Source organism: Petaurus breviceps, unplaced genomic scaffold (assembly GCF_028583685.1).
Source record: "Petaurus breviceps papuanus isolate PSGF00001 unplaced genomic scaffold, PetGlider_PUasm1.0 38, whole genome shotgun sequence".
Taxonomy (NCBI): domain Eukaryota; kingdom Metazoa; phylum Chordata; class Mammalia; order Diprotodontia; family Petauridae; genus Petaurus; species Petaurus breviceps.
In genome coordinates this window covers 20479725-20499410 of record NW_027186304.1, presented here as the reverse complement: position 1 = coordinate 20499410, position 19686 = coordinate 20479725, and the positions used below count along the sequence as shown (strand labels likewise).

Genomic DNA, 19686 nt, shown 5'->3' with positions numbered 1-19686 from the left:
ATGGGTAGACACCAAAGGTGGACGAGCAGCCTTGGAAAGGGCTCAGCAAGCCCTCCCACCAGAGGTGCCAGTCCTTCCTGAATGCCATACGTGTGTGCCATAAAGGCAGCTAGAGTGCTTAGAGTTTGGTCAAACATCAAAGTAGCCAAGATCATCCAGTGTATCCTGGACCATTGCTAGTAATTTTTTCTTGTCACTGGACTTTGATGACTCTGGAAGAGAGAGTGAAGCTGATGACTTGTTGCAATTCTCCCTTAAATCCAATTCATGAGCAAGTCAAGACACCACCCCATGACGTCATTTGTACTCTTCGAAAAAGAATGATGAACAATTACAACTATAGATACATCATTTAATGTCTCCATCACAGGTTCCTCATCTGTTAAATATGAATAATAATACCCTTAGTAAACCACAGGATTGTTGTGAGGCTTAATGAAATAATGAATATAAGGAAAGAAGGAAACCCGATGGTGAGTCTTTAAAAAAAAAAAAGAGATGAAATACTTCACCTGTTGTTATTATAATTGTTGGTAGCACCAAGCAGCAGCAGCAAACATGAGTTACTTGTGATCTTGTCCTCAACGTTATACAACCACAACTAGGACCAGATGATTTTGAAAGTTCTACATGGCTTTAAATTCTCTAATTCCCCTTCCCTTGCTCTCAAGGACCCTCCAATCTTGCTATGGTCAATAAGTGTCTAAAGACTCTATGGTTCTCTGATTTTATCATTGTGGGTGCTCACAACCTGTCCATGTCTGTTAAACCTGTGTGACTCTCATCTGTTTCATTCCATATGACGCCCCCAGAAGGTCCTGCAAGTATCCTGAGGGTTTTCTCTTAGCATTGCATGAAGGTTTTCTGCCATTCCTGATCCCTGACTTTAACTTTGTGACTACTCCTTCTGTTTCTCCAGGCACATATTTTTCCTACATAATTCCTCATTTGTAACATGTTGCACCTGTTCACAATAACCATGATCCTCTCTGTGGCCCTTTGGGTAACCCTTCATTTCAGTTCTAAAGGACTATAATATTTCATTACTTGAAGCCATGAAGACTGTTAGTGTTAAAAAAAAATGGGCCTTTGTTTTAGGGAACTTGAGGTCATTAAAAAAAATTGTACAGTTTCCCAAGGCAATACAACCTATTTTTTCCCTCCCATTTCAGTTCTACATAGGAAAAATAGAAGCCATGAGATAAAATATTCCATGAAAGATAACTGGAAAAAATCAGAAAATGTAGGATGAATTGGAATGATAGAAGCAATCATGTGGAGACCAACACTTCTTTTTTCTTTTTTAAAAAATGTATTTATTTACTTTTAGTTTACAACGTTCAGTTCCACAATCCCTTGAGATCCAAATTTTCTCCCTCTCCTGCCACCTCCCCCCTCCTATGGTTGCATGCAATCCAATATAGTTCTACAAGTACCTTCACATTAAACATTAGTCAAGTTGTAAAAAAGAAATATAACCGATGGAGTGAACGAGAAAGGAGGAACAAAATAAAACACAAAAGAGAGAGGACAAGGAGTTTGCTTCAATCTACATTCAGACTCTGTAGCTCTTTCTCTGGATGTGGACATCTCTTTCCATGAGACTTTTGGAGCTGTCTTATAACCTTGCATTGCTGAGAGGAGCCCAGTCTATCAAAGGGAGTCGTCACAGATACGATATGTCTGTAATTGTGGACAAAGTTCTCTTGTTTCTGCTTTCCTCGCTCAGCATCAGTTTATATGTCTCTCCAGGTTATTATGAAGTCCATCTACTATACCACAACTTGTTTAGCCATTCCCCAATTGATGGGCATCCCCCTGGTTTCCAATTCTTTGCCGCAACAAAAAGAACTGCTATAAATATTTTTGTACATATAGGTCCTGTTTCCCACTTATATGATCTCTTTGGGATACAGCCCTAGAAGTGAAACCAACACTTCTCACCCTTCTAGAGGGCACTGGGCAGAGGTATTACCCTCCCCTCTTTTGCTCTTCTCTTGGAAGGACAGTCATAACTTCTCTGGCCAGCTGCAAATATCAAAGGGTATCCTTCTCAAGTTAAAACTAAGAAGCCCACCACCTCCAGCCTTTGAAGGAAATAACAGATTGATCCATTTGTACCCTGATGTTCTTAACCACAGAGATGGGAAAAGAACACTGTATCCTCTCCCCCATGTTATGAATACTAGAGGCTTGAAATCATCAGCCCTATGCTACAGTGGGGGTTTGAGAAAGTCAGTTTTGGACAGTGAAATTCAGACACATAAATCTTTACTCCCTTGGTGTAAGAATGGAATCTCCACACCTCTGGTGGAATGGAGAATTGTAAAGTGGGCAGGATTTAAGTAGTAGTCTTTGTCTGTCCTTCTGTGTATGCAATTAGCAGGAAATATCCTTTTGTGCTCCCAGCATAAATCCAAAAAAGAAAGATGAATTTTTAGAATAATAGTGGCAAAAGATAATCACGAGGAATGAAAAAGTAATTGGCAGAATCAAAGACCATTACCGTCAGAATTTAAGCCAATTCCTGACATGAAGATGCTTACAGCTGAATTGAGAAAATGATTTCTATTACAGAGTTAGATAAAGGCCTTAAATGACAAAATGAGTTTATAAGTAAATAACATCAGGAAGAGTCAGAGAAGGGAAAGATAGAGCTGGATGATTCTATTCAATTCAAAAATATGAAACACCTGTTAGGTGCTGCCATTAGATGCTACAGACAAAAAAATAAATAAAATAGTCTCTGCCCTCAAAAAGCTTACATTCTTTGGGAAGAAATAACATGAACACAAATTAGGAAATGCAGAATATGAAGAAGTACATTAAAGTAATATTTAGGGGATGAGAACACTGAGGAGAAATCTGGTTAGGCTTTCTTTAGAAGGTAGCAATTGAGCTTAGTTTTAAAGGAAGGTAAGAATTGTATGAGGTAGAAGAAGGGAATTCCAGACATGGAAGAATAGCCTGTCCATCCATGAAATTTAGAAATAAAATGTTGGGCTCAGGAAATAGTTAGGAACTTATAGCAATTTGGTAGGATCATAGAATGCATGGAACGTAGCATGTAGTAAGCCTGAAATGATGGGTTGGGGCCAAAGTGTGAAGGTTTTTAAAAACTAAAAAGAAGATTTGTATTATGGGGTGGCTAGGTGGCACAGTGAATAGAGAACTGGCCCTAGAGTCGGGAGGACCTGAGTTCAAATCTGGCCTCAGATACTTAACACTTACTAGCTGTGTGACCTTGGGTAAGTCAATTAACTCCTATTGCCCTGCCCCCCCCCCAAAAAAAAAACCAAAAGCAAGAAAGAAGAAGACTTGTATTTTATCCTAGTGATAAGAGGGAGCCACTGAAATGTCTTTCAGAGGGGAGTGATGTGATTAGACCTGAGCTTTAAGATTACCATCTTGGTAATTGTGTAGAGGATGGTTTAGAGATAATAGAAACTGAAAGATATTGCAGTGGTCCAAGTCAGAGGTGATGAGGGCCTAAAAAGGCCTTCTAAGAGAAGGAGATTGATGTGATTTATTTCTAATAAAATATGAAGACTGAAGTGTCAAGATTTGACAACTGATTTGACAAAAGAGTTGAAGAAAGGCTACCTCTGAGATTGGGAAGGGCAGCTAGGTGATGCAATAGATAGAGCACCTGACCTGAAATCAGGAAGACTTATCTTCTGATAAGTTCAAATCTGGTCTCAGACACTTACTAGCTATGTGACCCTGGGTAAGTTACTTGACCCTATCAGCCTCAGTTTCCTCATCTGCAAAATGAGTGGCAGAAGGAAATAGCAAACCACTCCAATATCTTTGCCAAGAAACCCCCAAATGGAGTCATGAAGAGTTAGAGAGGGCTGAAATGACTGAATAACAACTGAGACTGTGAACCTGGGGGAATGGAAGGATGAAAATAGGGAAGTTAGGAAAAGGGGTGGGAGTTGGGGAGAAAAGATACCGAATTCTCTTTTGGATATGTTGAAATATGTGCTAACTATGGGGAAATAAGGATGTCTGGCACATAGTAGGCAGTAAATGCTTTTTAATTGACTGAATGTTGACTGGTAATAGGCAATTGGTAATATAAGACTAGAGTTCAGGAGGAAAAATAGTGCTGAATATGTATACGTGAGTCTCATCTGCATAAAGGTGATTGTTGAATATAGGGGAGCTGCTGAGATCACTGAGCAATTATAAAGAGAAATGAAAATCCAAGAATAGATCCCTAGGTTAGACTCATAAAGAGAGGGAGGGACAAGGATAACGAAGTAGACTGAGAAGGCATAGCCAGGCAGGTAAGAAGAATCAGGAGAAAAGAATGTCATAAAAACTTAGAGTGTGTCTAAAAGGAAGGGGGTGGTCAACAGTGTTGAACGCTGCAATGCTCAAAAAAAGTAAGTATTGGAAAAGTCCATCAGATTTGTCAGTTAATAGATAATTGGTAACCTTTAAGAAAGCAGTTTCAGTTGAAAGATTTCAGAACCAGATTGTAAAGAGCTGAGAATGTGAAGAGAGAAAATGGCAGGCATTGGGATTATAAAAAGCATAAAGAGAAGAGTTGTAGAAAGAATAAAGGACTTTGAGGAAATGTCACATGAATATTGCCCGGATATTTAGCCTGAAGAAAAGACATAGCAGTGGGGTAGCTAGGTGGTGCAGTGAATAGAGCACCAGCCTAAGAGTCAGGAGGACCTGAGTTCAAATCCAGCCTCAGACACTTAACACTTACTAGCCACGTGACTTTGGGCAAGTCACTTAACCCCATTTGCCCTACCTTACCCCCTCCAAAAAAGCAAAAAAAAAAAAAAAGACAGTGGAAGACATGATACATTATCTTCAAGTTTTTGGAGAACTCTCTTATGGAAGCATGATTGGATCTGTCCTGCCTGGAAGCAGAGGGCAGGACTAGGAACAAAGGGTAGAGTTTGAAATAGGCAGATTTTGCTTAAAGGAAGGGGGGAATGGCCTAAACAACTAATACTATCTAAAAATGAAATTGCCTGCCTAGGGAGATAATAATAGCCCCCTCCCTCAACATCTTCAAGCAAAGGTTTGCTACCTGTTGAGGATGCTGCCAAGAAGACTCCTGTATAGGCTGTTGAACTGGATGACCTTTGAAGTCCCTCGCAAACCTGAGATTCAATGATTCTGGATGTAGGTCTTCTGGAGGAATTGAGATGTGAACTAGATCTTGAAGAAATGAAAAAAAAATGAGTAGATGGAAAGGAGTTAAAAAGAGAAGTAGGAATGAACAATCCTATTTGGATGGAGCATAGTGAGTAGACTAGCTTTGTTTGATTCATGGAGTAGTTAGAGATAGGACTAGATAAACTGAGGCTACATTGTGGAATGGTTTGGGTGCAAGGGATGTGAGAGAGATAATAATTGGATCTTTTTTTGAGCAGAGAAGGTGATAAGAATAAAAATATGTTGTTGTTTTCCTGTTAATTAATCTAGTCACATAAGTATTATGGATATGGAGGAAAGGAGGTAGAAAGAGATTTGGAAAAGAAGGAGAATTGTTAATAGGTCTTTGTAGTAAGTAGCACAAACTTCAAGTGACGAGGCAGAGGAGACAAAGGCAGTGGCAGAGAAATGAAAAAAGGAAGACTCAGAAAAGTAAATGGAGTTGTGAGAAATCTCTGTAGTAAACTCATTGTTATCAAACCTGAGTAAAGCAATATGGCATTTGGGCTAATAAGGTTACCATATGTGCCACATGTGGCTTACCAGTTTTCAAAGAATTAGAATATAATGAAACATAAAACACTAGAGCTGTGCTGAACATAATTTAATAATTAATGATTCAGAAGGCACTTCAGGATCTTGCCTTGGGTCCATTATTATGAACAGCAGTTATTCTTACATAATATATATGCTTGGAAAGGCTGTATTTATTAGTTTCCAGTTAATAGGATACTGGCTAAACTAACCCTTTTTTGTGTTGTTATATTGAATAATGAGAATATATTTTTATAGAAGAAATATTTAATAGATTCTTCTTGATCAGTGATTTAGATATTCAGTTTATTTCAACAAACTTTTATTGTTCTCTATGTGCTACGCATTTTGCTGGGCCTCAGGATTAAAAAGACAAAAATGAAACAGTATTTTGTATTAGTACATTGTATTAGGTGGAAGCAAGATATACATAAATAAGCTTAGTATTTAGTAAATTGACTAGGAAAAGAGCATTAAAAAGCTGCAAGAACATGAATCACTTCCGAGATCAGGTGCTACCTCCTGAGTCCCTTAATATAACACTTTAAAATCATTTGATTGGCATTAAGATTTTGTCAGTGTAAAGCAGGGTATGCAAAGTATGTTCCATAGAATCAAGAATTCTCTATTACTTTTCTAGGGTACTATAGGGTCCTAGGCTATTTTGCAGGTAGAACTAGGCTTTTGGCATTTTTTTATCACCTGAATGAGATTATTTCTGAATATAATCTCTTTGTCTTCTTCCATCTCCAAACTTCAATTTCATTTGTATCCTATAGTGGATTATTTGTTCTTAAGAGAAATCAAATAACACATGCCAGAAAGTGAATAGTACAAACATTATCACTTATATTGGAAAAAATATTGCTTGGATTGTGAATCTAAGAAGTAGAAATATAAAAAGAGAAAACAAAATTTTATTATTAGCCTAATAACCTTCAAGAGGTAAAATGGCTTAGTGAGGAGGGATGTGACTTTGGAGCCATGGAGACCTGGGTTTGAATCTTAACTCACACATATAGGCTGTGTGATCCTGGGTGGTCATTTAACAGTATTTGCAGCAACCCACTAAAGACTCTCAAATTGCATTGAAGGTGCCAGTGTCTACTGGTAGAGTTAATTTCCTCATCTTGGACTTTCTTATAACTAATGACATCACAGGTCTGGTCCTTATCCCTATAATCTCCATCCCAAAATTTACTAGACTAATAATGTTTATTAATGATAATAAGAGTAATTTTTGTTATTTCAAACTATTGTTTATAAGAAGTATCAATTTTGTGTTATTGCCTTTTGCTTCATATGCATATATATGTGTGTGTATACCTGTATATCTATATAGAGACAACATGGCATAGTAGAGATAATGCCACACCTGGAGTCAGAAAGTCCTGGTTATTTAAATGTGACCTCTAACACTTAACAATTAGCTGTGTGACATATGGAAAAATCACTTAATCTGTCTAAACCTCAGACAACTTTAAGATTCTGTGTTATAGATGAGTATAGCTGGGTAGCTGCAGTCTGGGTAGCTTGAGGGAGTTAACTACTCAATGTCCTTGACTTACAGATATAAATGTATATGCATATGCAGACATGTTGCATCGACATGTTGGACTGCTTATTAGACAAAGCAAACCACTTTCATTACGTATGTCCTCTTCTACACATTTATTTTGTATAACATATTTAACCTCCTTACTGCTCTATCCTTCATCAAACTATGCTAGGCTAATGTTGTAAACTTGCAGACATGTGTGAACAGATTCTAACTTGGTCTCTTCCCACAAGATTACATCATTTAATCCAGCTCATAAGTTATAATGTATGTCTGCCTATGTCAACAGGGATACTTTAAAGAAGGGGTGCTTAACCTGGAGTCAGTGATTTTTTTTTTTATACTTTGATAACTATTTCAATACCGTTGGTTTCCTTGAGTGTATTTTATTTTATGCATTTAAAAAAAACATTCTGAGAAGGGGTCCATAGTAGACTTCACCAGACTGCCAAAGAGGCCCATGACAGAAAAGTTTAAGAACCCCTGATTTATAGTTTGCTGTGTGTGGGGTTTTTTTAGTTATTGATTTTTATCATGAGATCATAGATTTAAAACAAAAGGTACTTTAAAGACCATGTAGTCCGACTTCCTCATTTTACAAATAGTAGCAAGTAGTGGGAAGCAGAGCTCAGATTCCAGTCCAGATCCTCTAACTCTGAACTCAATACTGTTTCCACTGCATCAGGCTGCTTCCTATTTATCAAAGATGATATATATCCTTAGTTAAGTCTTTGACATGAAACCTAATTGAACTATTCTTTGGCTGAAGGCCTTGTTGTCAGTGGGGAGCTAGATGGCACAGTGGATTGAGTACAGGCTTGGAATCAGGAAGACTCATCTTCTGGAGTTCAAGTCCACCCTCAGACACTTACTTACAAACTGTGTGACCTGGGGCAAATCACTTCACCCTATTTGCCTCAGTCTCCTCATTTGTAAAATAAGCTGGAGAAGGAAATGACAAACCATTCTAGTGTCTTTGCCAAGAAAACCTCAAAGAGGGTCAGGAAGAGTTGGACCACTACTGAACAACAACATTTAGTCAGTAGGGCTTGTCCTTGACTTTATATTGATCATACTGTCTTATGACGCCATTCCCTTCTCTCTCTATTACTTATTAGACTGGGATTTAGCAGCATGAAGGCAGCTTTTGCTGCTGCTAAGGTTTATTGTATCAATCATCTGATGACATTAGCCTAGTAGTCTACTGGAATAATAAAATATATTTCTATAGCTTTAGGTTTACAGTGCCCAGTAAAACCTATTGCTAGGCCAATAGAACACAAGCTCTGGCTAGTCTTTCCAGGATGGAAAGCTCGAGTAAGGGGCAGGTGGTGGATTGTTCATCAGCCATCTGATCACCAGCCTACCTAAGACTAGAGAGGTTTGTCACCAGGTTGGCCATAGGCTGATGGGATTCTGAGCCATAGCTCAGGAAGATTATCCACTAAGGCACAAAAGGGTTGTGATCTCTTTCAACAAAGCAATGTCTCATACTCATAAAATCCACTATCCTGGGAAGAATAAAGAAAGTGATGTATTTCAGTGTGAGGTATGTAGTGAAAGTATAATTATTCTTAATTTGCAGATGAGAAGGGAAGTCACTTGCCATAGATAACTGCTAGTTGAGTAGAGTCAGAATCCCAAACAAGTGTGCTGACTCCACTCCAAAGCACCCTTTCATAATGTGTTGCTCACATCTAATAACTGAATAACATAAATAACCAAAACATGTTTTATTAACATTTATTGCCTGAAAATGCAAAGATTTATAACATTGTGATTTTAAAAACAATGTGACCCTCATGTTCACATCTGACTCCCCTTTTTAGTTGAGACAGGGGTGTAGGTAATGCAGTAGTTGAAAAGCCTCTGGGGTTTTTTTTTTAAGCAATTGGGGTTAAGTAACTTGCTCAAGGTTACACGGCCAGGTGTTTCTGGGTGGGTGCTAAGAGTCTGAGCCTGGATTCGATCCCCAGGTCATCCCAACACTGGGGCCGGTGCTTTTACTTGCTGTGCTACCTGGCCATCCCTCCTCTGGGGTTTTCTACCAGTGTGGGTTTGGGCACGTTATTTAGCCTCCCTGTGCCTCAGTATCCTCATCTTTTAATGAGAGGGTTAGACCAGATCTCTTCTCAGGTCCTTTGCAGTTCTTCGTCTATAATCCTATGATCCTTCTAAGACACTGCGGGGTTAACTGACTGACCAGTCTCACATCCTTATTAGTAAAGTTGAAAATCATATTTAAGTGTTCTGATTTTATCCATTCCACAGTCCCTTGGCCATGGGACCCTATTCCATAAAGCATTGGAAAAAGCTGTTAAAATCCATAAAGGGAAGGCACTGTACAGGAAAGATGGGGGATTTAATCAGGAAAGAGGGGAAGGTAGAAAGGGAGAGGTGGAGGATTGGGTACGCAAGAAGTGTTGGAAATTAAGAGAACAAAGGGGGTCATGTGACCAGTGAACACTCTAAATCCTGTGCCTCCGATACCATATCTATTACTCTAAAGTAGTCCTCACCAGTTTTAAAGGTACGCTAATTTCTAGGTGGTTCCAGACACAAGGCAAAGGTGCAGAGGAGGGCGGTAGAGCCCACTCTCTTATCTTATTCTCCGGGCAAAATACATCAATCTCAGGCGTCGGGGGGCATCCTGACAGTCGCAGGATGGGGCTGGGGGCGGGGATCCCGCACGGCATTTGGTCACCCTGCAGTCTCTTCCCTTCACCACTTACGCCGGAATTGCAGAACAGTTCCACAGACCTTTTCAGTATCAGTTCTGGAGACTGGTTTGTGGGTGATTTTGTTTTCTTTTGCTTTTGTTTCCCCTCAAAATTACCCAGACTCCTGAACGGAATGACACCGCATATCAAGATGCCTCTGTGCATCAGCTGCAGGCGGAGCCCTTTAGTGTGTGTGTGTGTGTGTGTGTGTGTGTGTGTGTGTGTGTGTGTGTATTTCGGTCCCTGATTTGTGTGTATGGATCGGTCTACCTCACACCCGCACTGCACACTGCATGTGGAAGGCAAGCAGCTCCGCCTTTGGTTTTCTGCTTCCTGCTGCTTCAGGGCCACGTGAAGTTTGCAGAGGAGCAGAACCCAGGGGGCGGCAGCCCAGTGGTGGCCCGGGTGCAGGCGGCGCCCACCTTGGGGGAAAGAGGCGGGGCCAGGATTGACCCGCCCGAGAGATTCTCCATCACTGTCTGGCGGGGGGCAGAGGGGGGGTTCTGAGGGTGGTCATCAGGGCCCTGACTGACATTCTTCCTCAGTCCCCGTCCCCTCCGCCCAAGTTTAAAAAAATGCAGTTGGAATTAGAGTGAAATCCTAGGGGAGGGGAGGCTGGGCAAAGGGGGAGGGGAGAGAGCGAGAATGCCATGTTCGCTGTTCGCCTCTCCGGCAGCGAGAGGCAGTGCTGAGCTTGGGCAGACACCGAGCCAGCGCCGCTGGTTGGGAGGCTGCGCTTTGATTGTGCTCTCATTCACTCACACCGAGAGGGTGCTACTGGGTACGTGTGCGCGCCTGTGTGCCAGCCGTGGATATCGCCTCTCTGGAGGTGCAGCGGAGCGTTAGGGAGAGGGAACAGGGGGAGAGGCGGACGGACGAGAGCGGACTTTCGGCACGGGAGAAAGAGAAGGAAATCCCCGCACTTCGGGGGTCTGTCTTTGGGCTGTTTCCTGGTCTCGCAGAAAGAGGCAGTGCTGAGTTAGGAGGAAGGCAGAGACAGAGCTTTACAGGGAATACAGGGAGTGTGTCTGGGTGCCTGTGTGTGTGCGGTGGAGAGGGAAGAGAGAGGGAGAGAGCGCAGCATTAGGCTTTTTTCCAGAAGCCCCCCCCCCCATTGTATGCTATTTATAGCCCTGCTGCAGATTTTTTTTCTTCCTTAAAAACATCCCTCTTCTCGGATCTTCCTTGCATTTCTTTTTTTCATTGGGGGGGGCTGGGTGGGGGGTGGGTGAGGGAAAAACCTGCTTTGGATCGGGAAGCACCGAGAGACCATCTTAGCAGCAGGGAAGAGAGAAGCCGCCACAGGGAACCTAGAAATCACTATTGCTTTTTCTATAAATACATAACTGTGTCTGACTGACATCCAACCCAGAGGGCAGACATGGGGTGTCTGGGCAACAGCAAGACGGAAGACCAGCGCCTCGACGAAAAAGAACGACGAGAGGCCAACAAAAAGATAGAGAAGCAGTTGCAGAAAGAGAGACTTGCTTATAAAGCGACTCACCGATTGCTTTTACTGGGTAAGGCAGGAGGGGGGATGCGACTGCCGGAGCTTCCCACGGCTGGAAACGGAGAGAAGCAATGAGCTAGCCGGGACATTGGAGGCGGGGCGGGGGGGGGGGGGGCGGCTAAGCTGGGGGGCTGTTTCCTGGAAACATGGACGGGTTTTGTTTGGTGATTAAGGTATCTGTGAGCTTGAAAGATGGTAGAGCCCCTCTGGAATGACCTGTAATCCTACCGTGATTAATACACGTATGTATGCGTGTGTGCATGTGAGTGTAGAATGCCAATCCTGTTTTGCTTGCAGAAATGTCAATGATAGAAAGACGCCTATTGCAATATAATTTTTTTTTCTTGGCAGGGGCTGGTGAGTCAGGAAAAAGCACTATTGTCAAACAAATGAGGATCCTGCACGTCAATGGATTTAATCCAGAGTAAGAAGTGATCCTAGTTATTTATTTATTTGTTTGTTTTACTTCAAAGCTGCATACCCCTTGTGACATTCTTGCATCCCGCTCAGAACTATTTTTTCCCATATAGATAAGTTTGTGGTATGGCCCAGGCAGTTTTTTAAGTGAGAAAAAATTTGTGGTTGTATTTTCCCCCTTACATCCCCCCTACTGTATGTTACATTGTTGCTACTGCAGTGGCTTCACAGGCCCCTATGTAGCAACAACATGGCGACTACTTTTTAACATAGCAGATTACTAAATATTCACTATTTATGTCTTTGTGATATAAAGATGCAGATAAGTATCAAGGCATATATGACTGGACAGAATAAATTTGTTTTTCCCCTAGTGTTCAAAAGGAAACATTCAACAGAATGTAATTGATTATCATGTAGCCTTGGGCTGTAGAATGACAGTCTTGAGGACGATTTCCCAAATTTCTATTAATCCATAATGTATCTTAATAATTAGATCATTATCTTTCAGCTACCATGAACTTCAGCTTATTTATATAATTACAAAAATATGCTGGGTGTGTATAGATTTATGATAGTAAATATTCTATATATACATACAGGTTGCCATATATTAGAGAGAGAACACATGTTTTGGACAGGTGTTTATGCATATATGTGTAGAAGTCTGTGTACTTAATGTTTGTAGCTATAATTATACTGAGTTAAATTTAGATATATGTTCAGGGTACTACTTATGACTAAACATATGCAGATATACATATATACATATACATATATATATATATATATACACACACATATTAAAGAAATAATCAACATACACAGGGAATAAGGGAAGGAGTGTTATTTATTCCCCCAAAAAAGCTTTTCAGTTAACTGCCTTGGTGGACTTATCTGACACAATTAAAAGCAGCTGTTGCTGCACTTGATACCTGCTGCAGAGACAAGGCAGTGAATAAATGTTGAAGGTTTAAATGCCAAAGAAATAGCTGAAGATTTTTAAATCCTCCTTAGTTGATGGAAGTGATGAATTAAATTGTTAATAATTCTGTTTTAATACAGAGAAAAGAAACAGAAAATACTGGACATCCGGAAAAACGTTAAAGATGCGATTGTGGTAAGAATAAATTTTAATTTTATTTTGTTTAATGTCTGCTTATTGGAGAAAACAAAATATTTTGCTTTCTGTGATGATGTAGATCAAAGTCTTATCTTATTGTCATATTGGATGATTATATTTTTGCTCTCTATGTTACATTTATTTCTCCAGGCTAATATTTTTTTCCCTTTTTTTTCCAATTCTAGACAATAGTTTCAGCAATGAGCACTTTAATACCCCCAGTTCCATTGGCCAACCCAGACAACCAATTTCGATCAGACTACATCAAGAGCATAGCCCCTCTTTCTGACTTTGACTACTCACAGGTAAGTCTTGGTTTAAATGCCTCAGAGAATTGTATTTTTAACTAATATGGCAAAACTGTTTTTAATGAGAGGACTCAAATAAAGGTTGTTGAAGTGCTCTGTTGAAGGAGCTTACTAACTGCAGACAGTTTGTACCTATTTCAGTAAAGTCAGTTCAACTTTTTAATTTAGGAAACTTTTGGTGTCCTTTGAATGTATGTAAACATCTCAGCAGGAGTTTGAGGTTTTTCTTAAATCAAAATCAATATCAAGTATATTTCTATTTTCAGAAAGTCTATTTCTGAAAGAATGCTTTTGTAGAACTTTAGAATTGTTTCTCTATAAGGAGATAGCACACAATAAATAATGACTAAATACTTATCTTAAAATTTTAAGAAATGAAAATGTCTTATCAGGCATTCATTTTCATAATAAAATGTTAGGAAAAAAGTTAAGTAGGTGAGATGTTTTCTGTACTGCATAGCATTTACAACAGTGAAAATAACAGTCTAGTTCATTTTTAATGGTTATATACATCATTTCAGATGGGGGTAATGTGAGGTGTATTCTGGCTAGAATTACAGTTGATTTTTGACTGTTTGTAGTAAAGCATTATTCTAGTTTGGTTCATGGCCTGTGTTATTTAGGGAAACTTTAGTATCTGTCATTTTGATGGCAGTTACTGCTTACAGAGACAAGTTCAAAAGTTTCTTTTTGTATGATTTAACATTAACTTCTTAATAGTGTTGGTATTTGAAAGTCTGAAAGAATGTATTTTTTTAAAGGAAATCGATATTAAGCCTAAACTTCTTCCTATGACTCTTTTTTGACATTCAGTAAATAATTCTGAGTATTACAAGTTTTTACAATTACAAGATCACTTATTTATTGGGTGGTGTGTTCTGGTGTTTTCAACTAGTGTGATGCAGTAAGGGATAGAAGTTGCCTTAATTTTTATTTCATGACTCATATTTCCTAATGTGGTTTGGCTTCTGATAAATCTTCCACTTTGAATGTTCAAGATAAAATAATTCGAGCATCTTATGGATCTGGAATTTAACATAGAACTAGGTTGTACAGAAAGCTGTGATTGCAGAATACACCCACATACACTTTCTAATTGCTCACTTGGTGGTTAAGTTATCTAAAATGACAGAGTCCTTTGAAAAAAAAATAGTCTTGATTTTGAGATATGAAATTTAACAGATGAACTTAGTAGCTTTGCTTCTATCTGAACAGATGAGATTGTTGTGTAAGTTGGTATAAGATCAATAAAGAATATTTTATGGGTAATTCTTAACAAGTATAAAGATAATTATGTATTTTGATCAAGAAAATGAAATGACATATGGCTTTTTCTGGGTACTTTACCATGTCTTGTTTTCATGAGTTCAGAAACAGATGAAGATAGCCCTGTATTCATAGATATGCAGATCCAAAATTGAGAGTGACAGAGAATTCTGAAGTGTTTGTATTCTAATGAATCTAGTGTACCTAATTTAGTATAGCCTTAACCTGAATTGTCTTTTTTTTTTTTAAGAAAAAATAAACTGCTTAATAAACTGCAGATTTCCAGTGGATAAAGCTATATTTTTATAGAGATATCAAGGTTATTTAAATATGATATTTAGAAGTAATTAAAAAAAAGAGAAGAAAATTAGGAATCAATGCAGCTGACTTGAAAATTTTTAGTTCCCTTTGGAAGTGTGATAGACCTGTCCTTGTCTTATGACCAAGTCAGGGGACAATGTATACTATATTTAATTAATAATGTGAGCTGGACCATATAATCCAGGAAAATAATGTTAAAGTATGGGGTATGTCCATTAAAATATATATATATATATTTTTTTTTTCTCATTTAATCTGTGTGGTGATTTTTAAAGTGAATTTACCACTGGTCCCCTCAAACATTGGTGTTGGTAATATTGAGTTGGGTAGCTCCAGAATTTATGTTTGATAAGCTTCATTGAGAGTGTATGAAAGCTAGGGATTTGTTTTATAATAATATTTTATTGTTTTGGAGAAGACAATTTTTTAAAATACAAGTTTGTTGTTAGTAGCAGGAAAGTTACTAGTATTTGCATCCTGTTTAGAATTATTGGTTGTTAAGTGATTTACAGTGGTTGAAGTAGTATATAACTTATGAAATAATCATTTGAGACCAGGGGTAGTTCACCATTGCAGTAAAACTCTATGAAGTTTTTTTGTCTGTTGTCTGGTAAAGTTAAGTCATTTTGCAAAACCAAAGAAACTGCATTCATAGTTTTTGTACCTTACATTTAGTTAAAACAGTAGTTTAGTATCTTGCGTTTGTATAAAGCTTTCTATTTTTTTCCAAGCATTTTCACACATAAGGATCAAATGTGACATTATAACAGCTCTCTGAGATAAGCCTGGCAGTAATTACTTCATTTTGTGGTTGAGGAAACAGATTTTATGTTAAGTGACATGCCCAAGGTGATACAACTAAAATCCAAGTCTTATGAATCTGAGTCCAGTGTTTTGTTGTTTTTTTTTTCCCCCCACCACTGGTCTTAATTTAAAATTCTGTGCTATAAAATTGTACTTTTTTTCTCAAAAATACTTAGAGAGCAAGGTTAGTTTGTAAAAGATGAATGTTAACATCTATATTTGAAATTATGTGGGAACGACATAGTGAATGACTTGTTTTGCAGTCTATCACTCTCATTTTAATTTAAATTTTATTTTGTAAATTTATTTTTTAAGAATCAATTGATTTTCAGACTAACTTGGGGTTGGATCTTACTGTTCAGTAAGACGTAACCTTTATAAATGTTGAATGTATTGTTATTATATGAAGACTTTATTTTTAAATAAGTCAAGGCAAGTTGTTTTAAGTAGATGTAATTTTCACTTTGATGTCAGTATAGTTGTGTCATTATTTTTGTGGTTGGTAGATATTTACATGCCAAAATTCACATAGTGTAATAGAAATTCAGGGTTAAATGGATTGTTAAAGATTAAACAAGGAAACTGAGGCACAGAGAAGCCAGCTATTCATCCCCAAGGATATACAGCCAGTTAATTTCAGAGCCAGATGTAGAACCCAGGTCTCCTGACTCCCAGTTCAATGCTATTTTTTAAGATGGTTGATCAAATTTTGATTGAAATTTGAAAAATTGGAAAGGCATTAATTGTATTTTAAACATTTATGAAAAAAAAATAAGACTGAGGCACATTAATACCTAAACATAGTTTTGAATAAAATATCAAAATGATTTAACCTCAGAAACTTGACATGTGTACTTTTTTCATCTTTTACTGTCTTGAAAAAACATTATAGTTAAAAGGCCAACCTTGTGATCTGGATGACCTGGGTTCAAGACCTATTTCTGACACATACTAGGTGTGTGAAATGGGCATATCACTTAGTTTTTATAGTACCCATTTGAGTCTTTAGAATTGTAAGTTATGACTTACAATTATTACTTATGAGTTTCTTATCTACGTGACTAAAGGAAATTTCCACTCTTGAAGTTCCCCACTCTAAGAAAATCACAGATTCAGATCTATTGGTTCCTTCAACCCCCAACAGCCCCCCCCAAAAAATCTTAAGTTGATTTTCAGTGTTTATTGTTATAACAACTTTGGTTTTAAGGGCAATAGAACAATTAATTAACATTATAGTATATAGCACACATCAAAGAAAGTAGTTAATTATTATTAAAAGATAGATAGAACCAGAGATACACAGATATAGATAACATAGATGTAGATATCTTTAAGTATATGACGTGATGCAGATGCAGAGATCATGCAGATAAAAGGTTTAAATTTATTTTCTTTTTTGGATTGCCTAAAATTTCTTCAATAAACTAGGGTTCTTGATTTTTCTTTCTGCAAACTTCATAGATTTCCACATGGGTGAATGTTCAGTAATTTAGTCCTAGTAAATGAAAGCATAACAGTATACAGATACAGAGAAACTTAAAAAATCCTTGTTCTGTAAGATTTTTTTTTTGAATTTTGAATTTGGACTAAATAATAAATATAACAATATTATCTTTAAAAAATTATACATATTTTCTTTCTTTTTTTTTAGATTTTTCTTTTTGCTTTTTGGAGGGGGGAAGGTAGGGCAATTGGAGTTAAGTGACTTGCCCAAGGTCACATGGGTCCTCCTGACTCCAGGGCAGGTGCTCTATTCACTGCGCCACCTAGCTGCCCCCCAAATAATACTAGAGTGGTTTGCTGGTTCTTTCTCCAGTGTCTGAGGCCAGATTTTAACTCAGCCAGAGGAGTCTCCCTGACTTGGCACTCTAGACACTACACCAACCTAGCTGCAGGGTTATACATATTTTCTATACATATTTAAATAGCAATATAAAAATTTATTTTTCATGTTTATAGTTTGATTTAAAAGGCTGCTACATTTTAACTAGAATATTTTCAGAGATTTAATATTTTATCTATAATTTCTAAGATATCCTCGTGTTACTCTTTAATACAATATAAAAACAACATCACTTCTTATATGTTAGAAAATATTCAAATGCTTCTGACCATCATAGATATATTTAAAATGACAGCAACCCAAAAGTTATATAGTATTCAAGACAGCTTGAAACTTTTTTAGAAGTTAGAGTGAAGTTTTGAATGAGTATTGTAATAAATATAACATTTATTTTAGATAGGATTGTTAACTAAAAAATTCTATGAATAGTCATTAAGTAATTGGAAATGAACATGAATTGTAATTTCAGGTGACACCAAATTGCCAAGAAGACGGTTTTATTTTTGGTACCCAACAATAACAATAAATTTATAATAATATTTCATGACTGTATCAATGCCAAATTAGCTTCAAGTACAATTTGAAAAGTGTGAATCTTACCATATTTGCAAGTTAAGGGATTGTAAGTGAGAACAGCAAACATTATATTCCATTTTTTGCACTTAAATTTCCCTTTTTGGTTCCTTAAGTTGGGGATTTAAATATATATACACATACACACACACACACACACCCATACATAGATTAATAAATATATTGAAGGTCTCTCCTTATAAAAGATCTGTCAATAGCCATACATCATTAATGTTTGTATTTATGTGTTGCAGAAATAATTTTTGAATTAAGGAAAGGATTTTATTGCTGTTAGCTATTTTGAACTATATAAACACAGAGATATTTGATTTTTCATCCTCTGTTCTTTTCTGCCATCTTGACAAAGGAGGTATTGTTCGTTGTTAATGCAGAAAAATAGTCATTTTTGGAGAAGTGTCAAAGAAGAATTGGCATATGTATAGCCTGCATCTACTTCCTTTTACCCTCACTTCACATGCCAGAAAATCACTATTTTATTTTTTTTCTTTCAGTCTCCTGCATTAAATATAGTGCATATTATTGCTAAATACATTTTTGCTTAATTGAATTTCCTGTTTAAAAAGAAAGTTGGCAGTTTATTTGTTATGTAGAGATATAGGTCCTTGCATTAGTTTTATTAACAGGTGTAGCAAAAGAATGGGGGAAATAATAAAGCAGTAAGCAAGTATATAATAGAACAAAATATGTTTTTTGTCCAAATGGCATTTATTTTGAGGCCATGGTTAACAATGGAGTAAGATTGCTTGGTATTCTCTTCTTCTAGTAGTATATTCATCTATACAGATATGGCACAGTATATGTTTGCTATTATAAAGTAAGGGGTGAAAGTATTTTTTCTATTCCTAAATGGTGTCCTCTACTATGATGCCCTCTGAATATTTAGATCTGGAAGGGACCTTAGAAACTACTTGTTCCATTGATGTAACAGGTGAGGAAACTGAGGCCAAAATGGTTAAAAGGCTTGTCCAAGAAACAAGGAGTTTTGCAAAGCTGGTCTTCTGATTCCAAATCTATCACTCTTTCTGCTATATCATGTGCCACCTCTTGGATTTTTTTGTTGTTTGTTTTATTTTAATAAGACAAGTTGTATAGCGTTAAGTTAGCAAATTAAAATAGGATGGCTTCGTTTCTTGTCACAACCTAAAGCAAAAATATTGAAATATTCAGTCATAACGATGACTTTGGAACAATGACTTTTACCTCCTTGTTTCTCATCCAGCATTTCCTTCCTTAAGTTACAATAATGAAGCTTTAAAATTTAATTTTTCTTATTTGATGCAAAACTTGTCAGTTTTACTACCTTAAAAAAAACATTTCTTCTTTGTACAATGAGAATACTATCTTGAATTATAATGGAATTTCTTTAATTAAAATTAGTGCTTATATAAGTTTAGTGGTCACACAAAATAGCAGCTAAAAGAATATAACTTTAAAAAATAGCATGGAGAAAAACTTTCCCAGGAGTTTGTGCTTGAGCTTACTTTGACCTAAAATATGCTACTCT

General features: G+C 37.3%; 1 protein-coding gene and 1 long non-coding RNA gene across 6 annotated transcripts in view; one reads left to right on the top strand and one right to left on the bottom strand.

Moving 5' to 3' along the window:
- GNAL (G protein subunit alpha L) overlaps positions 1–19686 on the top strand; it is a 529947-nt gene that overhangs the window by 232899 nt on the left and 277362 nt on the right. The window contains exons 1-5 of one of the 5 annotated variants that reach the window (XM_069099620.1): positions 10676–10777; positions 11369–11516; positions 11858–11930; positions 12989–13043; positions 13232–13351. In XM_069099620.1, the coding sequence (XP_068955721.1) occupies positions 11378–11516; positions 11858–11930; positions 12989–13043; positions 13232–13351 (387 nt within the window). In that variant the 5' untranslated portion in view covers positions 10676–10777; positions 11369–11377. Of the gene's footprint in view, positions 1–10592; positions 11517–11686; positions 11749–11857; positions 11931–12988; positions 13044–13231; positions 13352–19686 lie in introns of those variants that run through there. The other 4 variants (XM_069099621.1, XM_069099619.1, XM_069099622.1 and 1 more) reach the window with 4 other exon arrangements.
- LOC138170361 (uncharacterized) lies at positions 1279–11666 on the bottom strand. The gene is made up of 3 exons (XR_011170585.1): positions 11501–11666; positions 5057–5187; positions 1279–1683 (listed from the first exon to the last, which is right to left on the bottom strand). It is a non-coding gene; the product is annotated as an uncharacterized lncRNA (long non-coding RNA).